We start from the raw sequence: 19628 nt of genomic DNA, 5'->3' as shown, positions 1-19628 counted from the left end.
CCCCAGCCAGAGGCAGGCTTGTTTTCTGGAGCCCTCGTCTTGAAATCAAGGCGCCGAGACAACAACAAGCTAGGTTATTTTCTTTTTGCTGCTCCCCCCCTCCCCTTCCCCCTCCTTTTTTTCTTTTTCAATGCCCCTGAGCCGAGGCAGACCCCGGGAAAGAGAAGCCCCTCCTGGAAACTCTCCGATTGAGGAGCCACTTTATTATCATCCTTCGCTGGGGCTCCTCTTCCCACAGGGAACCCAGCGGGGGTGAGATCACTCCTAGCACCCAGGGGCGGGGGCGGGGTAGAAAGCTCCTGCCAGCCCTCACACCGCACCCCAGCCCAGCCCAGCCCAGCCCAGTGTTAGTCCTGCTGCCCACACTTGCACCTTCGGATCATGTGGCAGTTGCACACCCACTACAAAGCCAGCTTTTTATTACACAGATAAAATGCCTTGATTCCATATTATTGCTGCTGATTCCCAGCCTGCCTCCCGCCCCGCACTACCCCAGGGATTTGTGGCGGAGGGGCTATTTGGGACAGCGTGGAGGTGGCAGCGCTGTGAGCATCCTCCCGGACTTCTCTGCCATTGGGGGCTGCAGCAGCTGGCTGTGGGTGGAGGACAGGTGAAGCCCCTCCCTAAGGAAATTGGTGGGGATAGGGGGTGCTGTAGTAGGGGGCAGCCTGTGAGGGGCAGGAGGCTGTGTGGTTCAGGGTGAGGGCAGGAGGTTGCTGGGCAGTGGGATCTCCTGGAAGGGGCTCCATCCCCTGAACAGGAGGCTTCCTGGGGCAGCCTCAAAGGCACAGGAGAACAGGCAGCAGCCGGCCGCAGCAGCAGCAGAGGAGGAGGAGGAGGAGGAGGAGGGAGCAGCACCATGACTCATTTGCAGGCAGGTCTGTCCCCGGAGACGCTGGAGAAAGCCCGGCTGGAGCTGAACGAGAACCCAGACACTCTGCACCAGGACATCCAGGAGGTGCGGGACATGGTGATCACGCGGCCGGACATTGGCTTCCTCCGCACAGACGATGCTTTCATCCTGCGGTTCCTGCGGGCCAGGAAGTTCCAGCACTTTGAGGCGTTCCGCCTGCTGGCCCAGTACTTTGAGTACCGCCAGCAGAACCTGGACATGTTCAAGAGCTTCAAGGCCACCGACCCAGGCATCAAGCAGGCGCTCAAGGATGGCTTCCCTGGTGGGCTTGCGAATCTCGACCACTATGGCAGGAAGATCCTGGTCCTCTTCGCTGCCAACTGGGACCAGAGCAGGTACGTGCTCCTCACACCTGCTTCTTTTCATGGGGCTGAGACCCACTGCTAAAATGCATTGGACTGTGCTGATGTCCAGGCTCTGGATGTGTGGGTTGGGCAAGGGGCACACACCTTGGGTTCCATGCAGCAGGGCTGGGCTGTGTCATGGGTGGGGGAGAAGGAATTAGAGGCATATTTTGGCTGAGACCCACCTCCATCCGGAGGGGAAGAAGGCCCATTCAGGCTTCCTGATGGCTTGGGAAGAGAGCATGCTCCTTGGCCTCTTCTGCTTCTTCCACAGTTGAAAAGGTGATGTAGATGAAGGAGGCAATATTTTGCTTAGTTCCTCCTTTAACTGTTTATTGTATTGTGTCTTGCTTCCTTAGTGTTTAAGAACAGTGAGAGTAAAGGCCCAAGCAGTGAGAGCTTGACTAGAAGAAATATCCTGAATGTGCTTTCTATTTGCCACTCTCTCTCAGCCCTAGAGAGAGAGAGAAAAGTTTGGGTACGGGGGCCTCTGAGGACTTTTCCTCAGCTACAGAAGGAGAGCTTTGTTTCTGAGCCTTCTAATGATGCAAGTGTGGGCATGATATTAATCACCTCCTTTCTTCGCTCCTCCTACCACAGACCACAGTGTCCTGGGTAAAATTAGCAGCATGATGGGAGGGGGTGGCTTTTGCAACAAGGTTTGAAAAATGGATTGAGGCTACCCAGTTCCTAAAGCTGTTTCTGGCACTTTCTTGGTGCTGTTTTGGCCAGAAGATGACTTATCTGCAGAGATCCTGGTTTTCCTTGATTAAAAATTGCAAATTCTCTTATAAGAAACCCAAAATCTGTGATTAAAGGCCCCCCACAGCTGACCCTCAAGTCCTGCTGGTGTCCCTCACTCTCTCTACAGCCCCCCCACCCTGCTCTTGCCCCTCACTCCCCACACAACAGCCCTCCAATACAACTGGTACCTCCCACCCCCCCCCCACAGACCCCCAGCCCTGCCAGAGGCCCAGCTGCCAGGGCTACGGGGCCAGGGACCTAAGTCCTCAGCTCCCTGCACCCAACAGAAGGCAGCAGCTGCTACAGCAGAAGGAAGATGGAGTTGGCTCCCCCCCAACTGTCTCTTTGGGGCAGGGCTGGCTCCCAGCCTCGGTGTGCACTCCCAGGGGGCAGGGGGGACCTGCAGAGGGTGGGGGCAGAAAAGCTGCTTGCCCTGGCCACACGTCCCCTGCAGGTGGGGGCAGCAGTGAGGGGTACAACCCTGCGCTGCTGCCCGCGCTGCCCCTGGGCACACGGGATATGTGGCTAGTGCAGTGTGGAGCTCGCAGGGGCAAGCATCCTTCGTGCACGTCCCCGCTGTGCCCTGCCGTGCTGGGTCGTGTAGACTGCGCTGTGGAAGCCCCGAGGGATGGCAGCAGGGCTGGGAGCATGAGCCTGCAGCGTGCACCTGCCCTGCCCTTGCCCCCCACACAGATCTGGGGGGCGCGGGTCCCCCCGGCTCTCCAGGAGTGTGTGCTGCAGCAGGAAGCTGCCTCCACCCTCTGCCCCTGGATCAGCCTGGCCTGCAGTGTGTGGACTGGGAGCTGCACAACATTGGCTGAAGGGGCTTCACACCTCCTTGTGCAGCTGCCTGCACTCCTGCGGGAAGCCGCACATGGAGGCGGCCCGCCCCACCCCGGCCCGCCCCATGGCGCATGGATTTGGAGCTGCACACTATTGGCCTGAGTGGGCTCTGTGCTTCCCTGTGTAGCTTCTTTGAAGGACCAACAGCGCATCGTTCCCAGTCCACGCACTGCTGGCAGGTACTCCATGTGAGGCTTCCCCCACTCCCTCAGCTTCCACCCACACACCTATGCCTGGTGCACCCCAGGCATGACCTGCAACCCCCCAGCCCTGCCAGAGGGGTCTCCCAGTGCCCTGCAAGCCCCACTTGCCTCACAGGCTCCAGGAACGAACATTGAGCCTGAGGGTAAGGAGGCACAGGAAGAGTCATAACTTCATTATAGATCTTCATCCAGCAAAGTCATATTCTAAAAGAAAGAGCAAATAAGAGGGGTAATGCAAGGACACAGAAACTTAGACATCTTATTAAAATTGTACATCTGCTATGAAGAAATTCCCCCATGAATCTAGACTGGCCTATCTCAAGTATGATGCATTTCCTTCTTGGCAGTAAAACTTATGTTCCAGTGGAGTAATGCAGAAATAACCAGACTCTTAGTTCTTAGTAAAGAAAGCAGCAGCTTTGAATTCAGACAGAAAATGGCAATTAAAAAAAAATAATTATGTGAAGAGAGTGGATTTATTTACCTCTTAGTTATGAGACATGCTTAAATTACATGATGTCAGCTCCCATAGTATTACAAGACAAATCATAATTATTATTTTGTTGAAGTTCTATTGAATGAATGATTTATTATTTATGTTACAGCTGTAATATGACTAATGGACCTCCTGGTAACTAACCACCTCAGCTACATTTGGGTTTCCATTGTATTCAACTAGCTACAGGATGAGGGTCTGGACATGCAGCACATTAACAACAATCTAATTTATATAGCTTTTGTAAGCGAGTGGCTACATACAGGTGTTACATTTCTACCAGGAGAAACACGGCTCTCCTGGAGCTGTGGCTCACTCTCAGTTTCTCCCAGAATAAAAATGGCAGTTCTGGGAGAAAAATAAATCATCAGTGACCTGGCAAAAGTTGCTCCTAGGAGAGTTTCTTTCAGGAGAGCAAACATCTGCACATTTCTTTGTTGCTTGGCTCCTCCCTGAGAGCAGGATTTGTTGATTGGTAGGGAAATACTCTCTGTGCCTTCCTGAGACTAGGGTAACCCAGGTCTGGGAAGAGCATGAGTAGCAGGTGCTGCTTGTCTCCTTTGGTTCCAGGAGGAGTTGAGCAGTGGGGAAAGGTTACTGTGCCTTTCCCAGACTGGGGTCATCCCACTCCGGAGAAGGTGAGGGTGACAGCTGCTCCCACTCCTCCTGTTGACTGGAAGGGGAGGAGGAGCCACTGCTTGTTTCCTGCCCACTCCCCAGCTCCTCATGTCAGGGACCCTGGAACGAGAAGTGGGGGAGGACATTGCCATGCTACTCTAATCCACATGGGCAATAGTATTGTCTCCTTCATCCACATGCAATAGTTCATACTTATTCAAGGGAGAACTGGAGCAGCTGCTGCTCCTCATGCTTTCCCCAGGCCAGGGTCACTCACTCCTGGTCTACGGAACGTGCGAGGAGCAGGGGAAAAGTGGCAGTTGCAGGCCTATTACTCCCTGTTCTGGAAACATTTCTACCATTGGAAATGAAACACTGGCCGCAACAGGTTAAGTTATCTCAGTGTCCAGAGAGGATAGATGACTACAGCGTGTACTATGACAGTATCTCAATATTAGATAGCGAGGGTGCTGGCAGCAACCTGTTTGCAGTGAACAGTTGTCTATTACTGGATAGACGTGGACACATACTACAAGGGCAAATGTAAACCAGTTTTTACATGGCAATGCTGTCATTAATCATTTCTTTAACGTCACACAACAGGGTACTGGGAGATTTGGAAAAATAACATCAGCCTCCTGACTTCCACTCTACTGCCCTATCAAAGAGACCTTGTTGCCTCCCCACTGATGAAACTGAACTGAGTCAAGAAGTGGCTGATCCTGATGTGTGCAGTGTACTTATGCACCTCACACTGAAGTTAGAGATTCACCACTTCCCAGGATTATTCCCTCACAGATTTAACAGTACATAAAGTAGCGTGCTTCTCATTTATAGCAAACCTGGGAAATCTTACTTTTTAAAAGTTCATGTTCTATCAGTGAACTCCTTGCATAGTTTCTTGACTAGATTAAGAGTATACCTGCAAAGCTCAAAATGTAATTGTGACGTATACAATTTACGATAGCCCATGTGCTAAGGATTCCAAGGATTTCATAGATTTCATAGACATCAGGGCTGGAAGGGACCTCGGAAGATCATCGAGTCCAGCCCCCCGCCCAAAGGGCAGGAAGTCAGCTGGGGTCATAGGATCCCAGCAAGATAAGCATCCAGGAGAAGGTGGCAATTTATTTTTTTAAAAACTACTAATTATGGTATGGATGATTTATAGAGCATCAAGAGTTTATCAGTTCTATTGCTCCAGTTAAGCAACAAAAATCATTATCATCACTGGCAGTCCCTCGCAGTTGAGGATGATTGTCTTCTACAGTTGCCTTATCTGTTGGTCCGAAGATGGCTGACAAGGCCAATTGGGGATTGCCAGGGTCTATTGTAACTCGGGCATGTGTTTCCATGAGGGGTGGGTGGCTCCGGATTCTTGATTTGTTCCATGGCATGCTGTTTCTGCTGCTCCCACTTTTCTGTCTCCTGTCATTCTCGTGAGGTTTTAAAGTACTGAGATCCTTTTAGCAACAAGAATAAAGCAATTAAGAATAGGGAAAGTGTAAAACAAACAAAATCCCTGTGACGGAGGAAGGCCACACCACAAACAAGCCTTTGCATTTGATAAATTAAAACAAGGCCAAAAAACTGTATTAGAGGCCTTTACTTTTGAAGGTCTAAAGAAGAAGCCTATAGAGAAGGGGAAGACTAGGGCATTTGAATACCTTCTCTCAGCTACTGGGAGGGGAAAGGCTGATGGGATTCCTACCAGGATGCTGTGCCTGGAACTTCCATGCAGGCTCAAGTGGACACGGGCACATTTACTGCACAGTAATTTAGGTTACTGCAGAGTAACCGAAAATTACTGAGCAGTATGGGTGCACATCTACATGCGTACACCCATACTACACAGTAACTATGGTGACTTACACTGACTTGGGCGTAAATTTTACGCCCAATTAGTTAGTCCCAAGTCAGTCCACACACAGCGTTACTGCACTTTAACAGCTGCACGTGTAGACGCTGGCCTAAAAACCGCTGCTGTGCAGTAACTTACTATGCAGTACATGCACATGTAGACACACCCAGTGTTCATATTATCTCTACATTTGTAGGGGTATTCTGGATTACTTTTGCATAGGCGTATAATTTCACTTGAGAATTTTCTCCTCCCGTTGCTGAAGGGTAGATAGTTTCCCCCATGCATTTACCACTGCAAATGTTGGGGTTTTGTATAATAATTTCCCACCTACATTTTTATTTGTTTGCTTGTTCACGAGGGATATTTTCTTAAAACTATCATTGGTGTTTGCCTCAGCTGTTACTCTCAGCTTTCCCAAGCAGTGGCAGAGTGAAAGTGACATGGCTGCTAGCTGGGTTCTGAAGATCAGCTGTGAAACTGACCACACTTAATTTTTTATTTTACTTTCCTGTTGTATCATCAAAACTATGAACAGGGCCACAGGGCGAGGATCCTGCATCTGCCTGTCTGCAGATTTAGGAACAAGATATACACTTATTCTCTGTCAAAGGCCTGTTTTTACAAGGGGAAGAGCCTTTTAAATAGAAAAAAATAAGCAACTTAATTCAGAGAGCTGATTCCTCACTTCAGTTTATTGGGGAATTTTCCTGTTCATCACAGGTGAGTGGCAAGTGTATTTTTTCAAGTGCTGACTTAAGCAAAATATCAAAATAATGATACAAATAAATATTAAAATTAGTAAAAACAAAGTCCTTGAATATTGTGGTCCATACATTTATGAAAGTAATATTCTTTCAGATAATAATTATAATTAGTGAAAACATTAGAATTCAAAATTGTTCCTGTATCTCTCATGCTAACTCACATTATCTCATTGTTCCCTTGCACTCTTCCATCTGTCTCTATCCATCTGTTGTCTCTTGTCCGACACTTAGAGTGTGAACAATTTGAGCAGGGGACGTTTTCCCTATCTGTTTGAGTGCAGTGCCAAGCACAGTCGGGTCCTGATCTGTGAATAGTGTGCTGAGGCCCCATGATGATAAAAATAAACAATAATAATGGAGAGTAAGGATGAATCCAAAAGATAAAGCTGTAAGATGTTTGGGATAAGAATTATATTTTCCTATGCAGTTGTGCCATGCCTAGCAGAATAGAACTGTGGTCCTTACTGAGGTCTCTAGGTACTATTGCAACAGAAACAAAATAAACATAAAATGAAAGGTTTTGACTTCAGCTATTTTTGATGATCCTTTGTTTTTTATTAGTATCCAGGTCTGTGCCTAGGCACAGACATGAGTCAAGGAGTTCCAAGATGTCTGAAACATCTTGTCGAGGTATTCTGGGGCTTGTCTTGCTCTAACCTTCTAAATATTTTAATGAGGTGATAGATTAGATATTGGATGATAGCTGGCCAGATGGTCAGCATCCAGTGTTTTTTTTTTTTTTTTTTTTTTTTTTTTGAGCAGTGGCTGTATAATGTCATCTTTAACAGAAGTCTTCATCAGCCAGTGTGGGCCTGGTTCTAAAGAGGTTGTGTTGTGGTATATTCCAATTAATATTTAGTACCTCAGGAAACTCCAATGGCTTAAATTCAATCAAGGGAGACTTGATATTTGTACCTTTCAGATGTAACTTTTGCATCCATACAGCAGATTGAATCCACTCAGTTTTAATTCCCAAAACAAACAGAAATTTCTTTATAATAGGAGTTGTGGAATTAATGGAGCCATGGACTTAATTAAAAAGAAATCTGACATGTACTGGACTGTTCTCTATTCAAAACAAATGGGAATTGGCTTGCAAACAAATCCTATGTTGGATGTAAAGAAACCCTACTTTGCTTTCTTCATATTCATGGTATAAAGTAATAAAAGCACCCCATATTTTTGGCTAGATTTGCCTGGGATTAGCTGTCATCTTGTCAGTTCCTGTTGTTTTAAGTCAGCCGTGAACTATGGTGACCTGTTAAGATGAAGCTGGAAAAGAGGATGCCCAGGGCCATTTCAATGATAGTTGCGGAGGAAAGATGATTGTGAAGTTCTACCAAATAACAGAAAGCCTTGTCTATAAGCAAGATATCAGTAACCTCAAAACTATCCAGAAATATTCTGGTTCCATTAATGGCCTATGAGAGAGACTCAGCAACATTTCCAACAGGACAGGTTCAGTCCACCCTCAAATTTATAGGCATAGGTAATATTTCCAGTTGCTTTATTTCCAACTCCAAGCCAAACACCAGATCGAGATTCTAACCGAATATGAATGGAACTTGTGATCACCTGGAATAGTCTTATAGGTGTCATAGTCAAAATGGTAACAGTCATCAACTTGGCTGTTAATTCAACAAGTCCCTACAGGCTTATTGCCTCAGGTTCAACCTCAGTATGTAACTGTAAGAGCTAGTGGCATCGTCCATATAATTGTTCCCATCTCATTTTAACACTATACTAGGACTTACATGGAAGTAGGACACACAAGATTAATTCCATACACAATGACTTTTTCCAGCTTTGTTATTCATATAATTTTCTAATAAATAATATAAAAAGTACATAATAATACAGCTGTTTCTATATTAAATGTGGGTATATAACAGAAATTCACACATTTAAATTAATTTTGAGTTCTAGATTATCTACAGGAATTGGTTATACAACACTAGGCATAGCATGCTCCACAAGAGGCAAGTTAAAAAAAAAAGTAAGTGAAATCAGTCATAAATAAAATGGGATTTATTTCTCCAGTCAGTCTAGTGCAGGCCAGCTCCAGGTTACTTTAAGATGCATGCTAGCAAATCAGATCTCATGTGCACTGTTTACCTGGAGCCACTGTATCAGTTGTTTAAAACATGGGGTCAAAAGAAAGTAATATAATCTTTGTCCCCTAATAAACAACTTCAAAGCTCAAAAGGCATCAGGGTCAAAATGACTTAAACATCCACTGAAGTCTTTGGATTTTGCTTTGTAGAATGGGTACACGTTACTTAGCACATACAGTATGAGCTGGTCAGTGACTGTTACTTAATACAGATCGATTTGAATAAAATGATAGTTTTTCTTTTTCAGGCTGCAAGTGAATCTCTTTTAGAAATAAAGGCTAATTACTCATTATTTAAAAACAAGCAAAAAACTGCCAACAAAACAACAATTAAACCCAACTCAGCCAGCACTATGTCATCAGTGTTTGTAATTGATGCTGGCTTTTTTTGTTTGTTTGTCTTGTGGCATTTTTGTAGTTGTGTGAAAGGTTATTTTGAACACCAGCAATGCAAACCAGAAAGTAGGATGGCTCTGTTGAGACGGTTATAAAGAGGCTTTGGTATATAGAGGCTTTTAAAAAATAGATAAAATGCATATTTTAAATAATTTTTTAAACTGAGCAGCTGAAAGACATTAAACTAAAAGACAAAGCATAAGATTCTCTTGGATTCCTTTCTCTTTATATAGATACAAAAGCATCTTTGATACTTTGGTATATAGCACCTTTTATGTCACATGATTGCCTAAGTAACAGTGTAATAAATTTAGGTTAGTATACCTGGCCCCCAGCAGCATGATGTTAGAGAGATCTTTTCCTTGTGTCACTGGTTACATAAACTGGGGTGCTTTAACCGTATTAGTTCAATGGGCTGTTAGATTCAGATGGACTTTTCATTTGTGACACGGTCCCAGAACTGCCACAGAAAATTTCAGGCTGGTCAGACTGTAGAGAGGATTCAGAATTCTGCTTTAAACAGAAATAATAGTGCAACCTGACCTACAGAGTTAGTAGTGCTCACTACAGGATTCATCTTTTAGAGCTGACCAGGTAAATGGACCACTCACAGCAAGGCTTAGCTTACTCATTATATACACGTGTACTACATGTTAGTGCTGATGAGCACACCTGAACTCACTGGCGCATACCAACTGCTGCCATAAGATGGCTACATTACATCCATTTTGTGGTGTAATGTGTGGAAAATGGACGTGTCATGTAGTGCTCCCTAACACAGTCCAGAAAAAGGGTGGACATGCCCATAGTGTGGAATGAACTATGATTCTGGGGCTAGATTCTCATATCCTTACTCATTTTCTTTAGTACCTTACTCCACAAGAGATTCCATTTAGATGTTACTCAATATAAGTGTGGGTATTGGAATTTATTCCATCAGAATAATTGAGAAATTATAGGTTAAGGATTTCTCTTCCCAATGAAAAAAATAATCAAATGGACTATGATTGAAACTACCTGAAAAGGTGTTTGTGTCGAGTCAGGAGAAGACATCCAAATTATCTTTTAGATTTAAAAAAACAAACAAATTAGGAATATATCATGGCCTATCCATGTAAAAAGTAGAGCCGAAAACGGGATAATAAATAATTCTATCTTGGCATTTTGATTGCCTACACTGGGCTTTGTGTCTTGACTTTGGTCCATTACTTAAGCAAGCCATATTGCTGAAAGCCGCAACAGATAAATCCATTATTGGACTTCTAAGCAGCTTTTACATTGAGCAAATATTGAGGCAAGTCAGAAATGTAAACTTGATGTGATAAATGAAATCTTAAGTGATGAAAATTGAAAGCTGTATATTAAAAATATCAGCAGTAAAGCTCTATTAACTGAAATATGATTAAAGAAACTATACTAAAGCCTTTACATAGCACAGAATTATTGGCATAATTTCAACTAAAACCTACTCCAGTCTTGTTTTGACCAGCATTTCATTTCACCATAGCTGCTATTCCTTCTGGCACCACACTGTAGTAGACCTGTGTAAAATGAAGTCCCTTCAGAGGCCTGTGACAGACTGCATTACCTAGTCCTGCTATATGACAAGCCATAACACATGTTCCATTCCCAAAATGACTTTTGGGACTTGCAATCTATGATGAGTGGAAAATTACTTGCTAATGTGACAAAAACCATTTTAAAAACTGCATGGAAGGCTAACCTATTATTATGCAGTCGCATACCCAGCAGCAAATTAACCCAAGTCTCATAGACATTTTTTTGTATATATCCCCTAATAAATTAGTACAACTGTGAGAATATTTACTAGGAATTTAAGCAATAAAGAGAGCTGGATCAATATACTGTTACGGTCAGAAGTCAAGCTGTTTGATAGATAACTTTTTCCCCATTTTCAAAAATCTCTGATCTACATGCTTCTCTCTGTATGAATTATTCATTTTATAAGGGCAATATTTGTTGAATGACTGCATATTTTATGGATAAAATTCACTTCTGTTGAAATGTTTTATTTTTCTATGCAATCAATAAACAAATTTAAATGTTCGCTGCTTTTAAGTATGCCATGTAGAAATAGTGGGGAAGACTCCTTTTTATCATTTTTAAAACATGGGTGTGTGAAAAAAGTGATAATAAAAGAAAGTGGGGATAGAAAGTTTTAAAATACAGGCAAATAGATTTATAAAACTATATGTAATTTTCTTTTTTTTTTTAAATCTGGCACCATATTTACTCAAATATAAGATGAGGTTTTTCCCCTTAATCAGCATGATGAAAAAAACTCCTCATCTTACTTTCACACAGAAGGAAACCACATTAAATTCATTGTCTATCATTAAACTACTGCCAAAAGCAGCATGTGCTAAGTAATGGAAACCAACTACAAAATTGATTAAATGCAACCAATAGTGACTATGACTATAAAATACATGACCCATATTAGGCAAATATACTAATGGGAATGTACCACAAGGATAGGTTAGTGCATCCCATATGAATAAAATATATGGCAGTGCCCATTGCATGTACTTCCCCTCAGTGCTGACTTTGTTTCTAGTCATGGTAAGCCACTACATTTAGTACATTTTAGCTTCCTCTTCACCCCCATAACTGTGCTGCATATTTCTAAATGATGCGTTTAGGGAGCCCTTGTGCTAAAACCTGCAGCAGTTTCAAAAAAGGTAAAATGCATCATTTTTGGATGAACTAAGTCTATGAATACATATAGTAATTTGCCTGTATGCAACTTACTACAGGTATGCTGCTTCCAAGGTCACTGTTTTCAATGTTGCCTATCACTTCCATATGCTCATGGAGAGCAGAGTCTGACACTAAGGAGGGGGTAAGGGGCTCCAAGGGGGAAGAAGCTGGGGTGGGGGGACAGGGGGTAAGGGGGCTACCTGATTCCATATATACAATCTAATTGTTGTCTTATATATAGGAGCATCTTATAGTTGAGGAAATATGGTAAGTAATATTGAAGGTTCATTCATTCATCTAGTACAGTGCTTCTCAATCTTTTTAGACTCAAGATACCTCTCGATTGACTCAAGGCAATTTCAGAAAATGATCTTAGCTTTTACTCATTTTTTGACTATGGAGCTCAGAAAGATCACAACAGGTCAGCATGTTTTTGATATTATGGATTCTTCTTTAAAATTTCTGGGTTTATCTTGTGAAATCATATGTGGGGACTTGCACACCTAACAGTGCTAAAAACTTGTGGCACCCTGCTGAGTTCTTAAAGAGATTTTGCAACACTGTGGATTAAAATCACTGATCTAATATAAAACGGAAGAATCTTCTTAGGGTCAGGAAGAGCCTCTTATGTTGCCTAGTCAGGGAAGTCAATAAACCTTGTGTGGGCAAGGTATTAAATAGGATTTTTTTCTTTGATGAGGCCTCTTATTGCCAAGAATATGGCAAGAGCAGACATTACCAGACCTTTCCTTCACATAATCTGAATTAAAACAGGGAAAACCTGTGAGCCTCAGATTATATGTAAAGTTATTGTGGTTATTTTTCCTTTAAAATTATAGATAAATATATTTATAGGTGCATATAAATAGGTATATATATCCCAGTTCAGTTGTTAAAGGGAGGTACATTTTAAATATAGTTTAATGTAACTGATACTGATTTCTGTATGGACACACATGCTTTTTGTAATATGTGTCATACGGCTGAGATTTTTCAAATTGTCTTATGGTTTTGAGTGCCTCATTTTTTTTGGTCCTTGTTTTGGGAGACCACTAGAGGGCCTTATTTTGAAAATTTATGAGCACTGATTATTTAAAAATTATGGTTGTTTATTGACTTTTGCCTACTCACATACTCTACCTATTCTCATTAGCAAGCAAAGGAAATATAGACTAGAGGAGGAAGGTATTGTGCAATGGCTATGTAACTGGTTGGATCATCATGCTCAGTAAGTAGTCATCAATGGCTCAGTATCTAGTTGGGAGGAGATAGCAAATGGAATTCCCTAGGGATCTGTCCTGGTCTGATACTGTTTAATATCTTCATTAATGGCTTGGAGGATTGGAATGAGTGCACACTTGTAACAAATTTGCAAACAACGTCAAATTGGGTGGCGTTACAGACACTGTGGAAGGTAGGGCTAGAATTCAGAATTACTTTGATAAACTAGAGGAATCATTCAAAATCAGTTGGATGAAATTCAGCAATGACTCTTGGGATGAAACAATTGCATGCAAAGGCTGAAAGTGCTAGGTTTGTTTAGTTTATCGAAGAGAAGACTGAGGGGGGATTTGATAACAGGCTTCAAATACCTGAAGGGTATTTACAGGATGGAGATAAACTATCCTCTGTGACTGCGGGAGACAGGACTAGGAGAAATAGCCTTAAATTGTAGGAAGGGAAATTTAGGTGGAATATATATATATTTAATTTTATGTATCCCAAGCCAAATTAGCCAAAACAAATTCCAAATCTAAAAGTCCAGAACCATAAGTGGCCCAACTACTGACGAACATCCTCCACCCCAATCTGAGGCTTCAGATGCTCCCAAAACCTTTGGCAGGAATCCTACTTGCAGGCCCAAGCCCGGAGGCTTGGGGTTCAGATGCCCCCAAGTTTTGCTTACCCTCAGCCATAAGGACCCAGGGGCAAGCCAGGGAGAAGTCTCCCATTTCCATATGTGGGCTTAAAGGCAAGATCTTCCCACTCCAGCAGCTAAGTGGGAGGCTTACTATACATTGCCTTAGCAGGTACTTTCCCCGTGCCAGGAGAGCAGCCTTCCCTGGTGCGGCTAGGAAGACTGCATCCATGGTCACGGTGTTTCTCTTGCCAGGCAGCCATAGACTACATTTGATCTGAGCCTTCGAGAGGCTGAGAAGATTTTTCTCATTAGGAATGTGGTTAAGCATTGGAACATGCTACCTAGATGGATTGTGGGATCACCATCTTTGTACATTTTCAAGAGCAGGTTAGACAGATATTTGACTAGGATGGCAGGGGGCTGTATGGCAGATTGCAAGGGGCTGGACAACTTCCTGAGGTCCCTTCCAACCCAACTGTTCTATAATTCTGTTGGGTGTCTAAGTAGATTTAAGATCTTAAATGCTATTATATTCCATCCTGTTTACATCCCTGATAATCCATTAATGCATCTACTTTTGTAGCACAACATCATCTTACTCCAAGACTGAGTCAAAAAAAGTAGTGAGAAAGAGGAGAACCCAACCCATGTTTTTCAGGGTTGTGAATAGGGCAGATTAGAATTAAATTTAGGTGTCTAAATCCACTTGTATTCCTGATAGATGGAATAAAATCTGGCCCCTATTTATTTCATGTTTGCCATACTGGTTTATCTTAGTTCAGATACATTAGCCACAGTTACAAATTTTAAGTGTTTTAATTTACATTAATTTGATTGTTAGTGTTTGGTATATAAAAGTGTGATATTTAACACAAGAAAACTAATACTCAGGCTAATTACAACTACTACATTTATTGTTTACCCAGAGACTGAAAATAACCTAGTAATATTAAGAACAAATATGCAACTTTAATTTTGCAGGCTTTTGCTGGATTAAGGAAGTCACTGCAATATTCTCTTTTATTTATCAGCTGTGTAATTTGTTGTTTTAGCCTTTTAAAGGGAAGGAAACGATACTTAACAGGGAGAACAAATGTAGGAAGTTCAATGTGGAATTATCTCTTCAATGACTTGAGTACTTCTCTGGGAATTTGTAATTTAGACATATATGAAATACATTATTGCATACTACTACTTTATGTACAATGCATGCACCTATTGTACAATCCCCCTAAACTAACATTCAATATAGAAAGTTGCAGGACAAAATAAACATCAGATTCTGAACTGAGTATTCAAACTTGCCATCTTAGGGGTAAAAAGTATTCAGAGGGCATTTAATTGAATTTTAATAGACTGACACTGCCGTTAACCAGAGATGTTCCAAAGCCACATTGTATTTCTTTCTTTTTGTGCTTGTTTTGTATTTCTTTTTTTTTTTCTTTTATGAAGAGGCCCTTTTGTCTCCGTGAAAAAGTTGTAGCGTACTTTGTGGATTTGAGAGTAAAATGCCAAATTTCACAGAGAGAATGAGATTTGCAAATCCCAGATTGACTTCAGATGAAGTTGGGGGCAGTTGTGACTTCACCATTCTCTTATGTTTAGCCTAATACAGTCTCCCTTCTCCTGTTGACAGGTACACGTTAGTGGATATTTTGCGTGCCATCCTTCTTTCTTTGGAAGCCATGATTGAAGACCCCGAGCTTCAAGTGAATGGATTTGTTTTGATTATAGACTGGAGCAACTTCACTTTCAAGCAGGCCTCCAAACTTACACCAAGCATGCTGAGATTAGCTATAGAGGGTCTTCAGGTAAAGCTCTCCTTTCACCCCCTTCTTATCCCATTTTCTCCATTTCTGTAGGTACATGCTGAAAATTGAAAATTCCATACAGTGAACATACATTTCTTTACAACAGGGATGCTGTTAGAAATAATTAGATCCTCTCATCATTAGTCCAGGCTAATGAATGAGGGGCCTGGTCCTACTAACAGAAAAGGCATTTTTCATTAATTTAAGAGGGAGTAAAATCATACCATAGCACTCATTCATGACAGGACACACTGGGTGCATCTACACATGCATTAATGTGCTTTAGTTAATGTGCATCAAAGCTAGTACCTCAGGGAATTTATACATGTGCTCTGGAAGTGTGGGGGGAGTTTTAATTAGAGTGGCTTTAAGAGCCACTCTAATTAAAGTGTCAGTAGTGTCTCATATATCAGTGTTCCCACACTTCAAAATGGCAGTCAAATAAGCTTTAGATAAAGTACCTCCACTGCCATTTTGAAGTGCAGGATGCTGATACAGGAGATGTGGGAGGCTGCTGAAGTGTTGGTAATTGCTACTGTCCAGCAGGCTCAATTAATCAAGTCTGCGCTGATGCACTGTAATTACACAGTGCATCAGAGCAGCCTCCCTGCTCATGTATAGGCACTGTACATTGTGAAGCACTAGGAAAATGCACATTAGCCTATCTTAATGCTCATTAACTAAAGAGCACGTTTTTTTTTTAGTAACACTTTCATGTGCATTAAAATAAGTGAACCTGCACTAAAGTGCATGTGTAGACATGCCTTCTGAATATAGTTCTAGTTTGAAACGGAGCTGTGCACCTGCTCTAAATTAAATACATACTCCTCTGCTTGAAAGTATCAGGACCAATGTGCTTAGTGGCTTGCAGGATTTAATATACTTAACTCTAATATACAGCCACTATTGTGACTGATTATTTTAGAACATTAATGGTGCAGTGCAGTGCTGCAACATTGATATTAAGGTTGTCACATAAATATGGATTACTTCCTATGATGTTATTACTAATGAAAATGAAAAAAGTATAATCTTTAAAGTAGATGTTTACCTGAATACTAACTGGGATCTTTATGTTAAAATATCTTGTGGCAGTATGCTTTGCTGTTTCATTGATATCTTTTATCATTTATGCATTTTTATTGTGTTACATGCAAAGCAAAGTAACAGCCTTATCTTTAAATTTTCTTCACTTTGATATTGCTGGGTTTGTAGAAACCTGTATGGTGCTACTGTGGCTTTTTAATCTAAATCTTGAAGTGCCTTACCCAGTGCTCTGGCTGCTGCCATGTAGAAGTGCTGGTACAATGAACAGACTGTGATCCTTATTTGCCCCTCACTTCACTCTTTTTTGATATTGGTGTAATTCTGTGGGCTCAAATGAAGTTATTTGGACTTAAACCTATAGAAGTGAGAGGACAGTTGGGCCCTGTGCGCCTTTCTTACGTGGGCTGGGAGAACAAAAAGAATTGTACAGTAAAGCATTTTTGCAGTGTTTATTTGTGTGTTGGACTCAGTAATGCATTTGTTTGGTTTTACATATGAGTTTATTTTTACTTGTTTTTGAAGAGTTTGGGTTTGAACCATGCTTTTATTTTAAAATATAAATCATCACTTCCAATAGTCTTTGTTTTTTAAATGGTGGTACTGCTTCTTGTTCTGAGGAAAACTGAGAAAACCTCTGCAACTGAGAGTCTAATAAATGATATCCAAGCTACTGAGTTTTTTTATTAAAATACCTTATTATCATATGACCAGGCTGTTTGGTAGTGAGGCTGCATGAAGTTTGATTGACGCACAGCTTACTGATTCTCTAGCAACATTTTTTTGGAAGTAAATTAAGCAAGAAGCTTCAGAGTGATAAAGGTATTGTGCTAGAGCTCCTAAGGGGTGAATTTCAGCTTTGTTTTAACTCATGCCAATAGTTACCCCTGTTGGCTTAGCTGTAAATGGATACTGGGTCATTCAGGCTGGGAATCAGACAGCCCAAGGTGATGTTTGTATACCAGTTGTCACTAGGGGTGCACCAATACAGATTTTGGGGGCCAATACTGATAGCCAATTTTTAAGGAGGTATATCAGCTGATACCAATCCGATTTTCCAATACAGCTGCGTCCAGCTAGTAAGTTTGTTGTGGTGGACAGGGAGGGAGGAGGGAAGGGGCATGAGTGGGCAAATCAATGCCCCCTGAAGTGAGGGAGGGATTGGGGTTGGGGCAGGTGCTGCCCAGGTGGGGCAGAGCAGGGTGTGGGATGGAACCGTGGTTTGTCTGGAAGACATGGGGGGGAGTAGCTCCCACCACTGCATGCACCCCAGGAGGGCACGGGGGAGCTGTGTGCCCCCAGATCTGCATGGGGGGGCAGGGGGGGCTGCAGCTGAGGGCTGGGGGCTGCTCCAGGCTCTTCCCAGGAGGCAGGGGGGTAGCTGGGCCGAGCTGCGCTTGGGATGGGCAGGGGCAGCACTGGGAGGAAGGGGGGGGGGGGGGCTACAGCAAAATTTGGGGTGGCTGCAGCAGCCCTCTATAGCCCCCCCTCCTAGCACCACTGCCACCTGCCCTGAGTGCAGCATCCCAGCCCTGCCCCCCCGCCAGGAAGAGCCTGGAGCAGACCTTGGCCCCAGCTTGCAGCTGTAGCCTGTGTTGCCCTGACCTGCCCCATGCAGATCTGGGGGCACATGCACCCCCCTTCCCTCCCAGGCTGCGCGCATTGGTGGGAGCTGCTCCCCCCCAGTACCCTCTAGACAACCTGTGGCTCCATTGCGTGCCCTGCCCCACCCCTCCCCAGCTGGGCAGCACCTACCCCAGCCCCACTCCCTCCGTTACCGCAGAGGCCATTGATCTGCCCTCCTCATGGCCCTTCCTCCCCCCTCCCCCGTCTGCAACAACAGATTTACCAGCTGTATGCAGCTCTCCAAGCTGTCGGGCTGTGCTGCTTGCTGCCCGCATGCTGCACTGTGGATGTGTGTATGCACGGGCCATTTATTCACCAAATTATCAGCCACATCAGGCCGATTTACGATTATAGTTAGTTTTCTTTATATTGGTGCTGATCCGATATCAGACCAATGTATCGGTGCACCTCTAGTTGACATACCTTAGTCATATTAGTGGTGTAGGCTTTGTAGGCTCACGTGGATTGTCATATCAATCAGGGGTTAGTCTGTGTTAAACTACTTTCTGTTTTTCTTTAATATACATGATTTGGGCTCTATCTGAATTGGAACTGTTTATCGAAAATGGGGACAAAAATATTCTGCCTCAAAGGAGATATAGTCAGGATGGCAAAACACATAATTAAAAAACAGGAAAGGTAGTGAGAATTTGAGGAATGTAAAAGGCTTGTTTACAGACTCATGCACAAATGAAGCCTTTTTTCCTCGTCTCAAATATTACAAGAAACATTTGAGGAGGCACTAAAGGGGAAAAGTGTCACATGGACATGGTAGTTGTTTATTATCTTTGTAAACATTCTTTGTTTAATCTGAGAAATGAAATTTGCTTTGGATTTTGCAGATGTCTCAAGATAGCAGCTCACTGAAATTTACTGTTTGGGAAATTCAAATGTTTGTCTTATTTTGGAGGAAGATGAGGAAGTTTTGAGCGCTGGGTTTGATGGTAAACAAATACTTCTATCCCATGAGTCTGATAAATTTTAAATCTAAACTCCACATTAAAGCCATATTTTATTTAGTTTGGTTTCCAAGAGCAGAGAAACAAGTAATGCTGCATACACTAAAAAATGGACATAATTGATATTCTACCACTCTGAATTATGTTAATTAACCTCAAGCTATTTTCCAAATTAAAAAAACCAAACTCCAATTTAAATTTAAAGCCAGCCTTCCAAAATGAAGTTTTGTCTGCTTAAATATGTTGGTTAGTAGTGTGAAAAAATCATTTTTGTGACCAGTGTTGGCATGATGATTAAAACCTGCCAG

The 19628-nt window shown here is 42.7% G+C and overlaps 1 protein-coding gene across 4 annotated transcripts in view; it reads left to right on the top strand.

The window, feature by feature from the left end:
* CLVS2 (clavesin 2) overlaps positions 1–19628 on the top strand; it is an 83620-nt gene continuing 63992 nt past the window's right edge. For 2 of the 4 annotated variants that reach the window (XR_003094916.1, XM_006027203.2), the window contains exons 1-2: positions 444–1248; positions 15517–15691. Coding sequence is in view for 3 of the 4 variants with exons in the window: in XM_006027203.2 (XP_006027265.1) it covers positions 860–1248; positions 15517–15691 (564 nt within the window). In the remaining variant the exon portion in view is untranslated. Of the gene's footprint in view, positions 74–443; positions 1249–15516; positions 15692–19628 lie in introns of those variants that run through there. The other 2 variants (XM_025208374.1, XM_025208373.1) reach the window with 2 other exon arrangements.

The sequence above is a fragment of the Alligator sinensis genome, unplaced genomic scaffold, assembly GCF_000455745.1.
Source record: "Alligator sinensis unplaced genomic scaffold, ASM45574v1 scaffold562_1, whole genome shotgun sequence".
Classification (NCBI taxonomy): Eukaryota; Metazoa; Chordata; order Crocodylia; family Alligatoridae; genus Alligator; species Alligator sinensis.
This window is presented reverse-complemented; position numbering and strand designations above follow the sequence as displayed.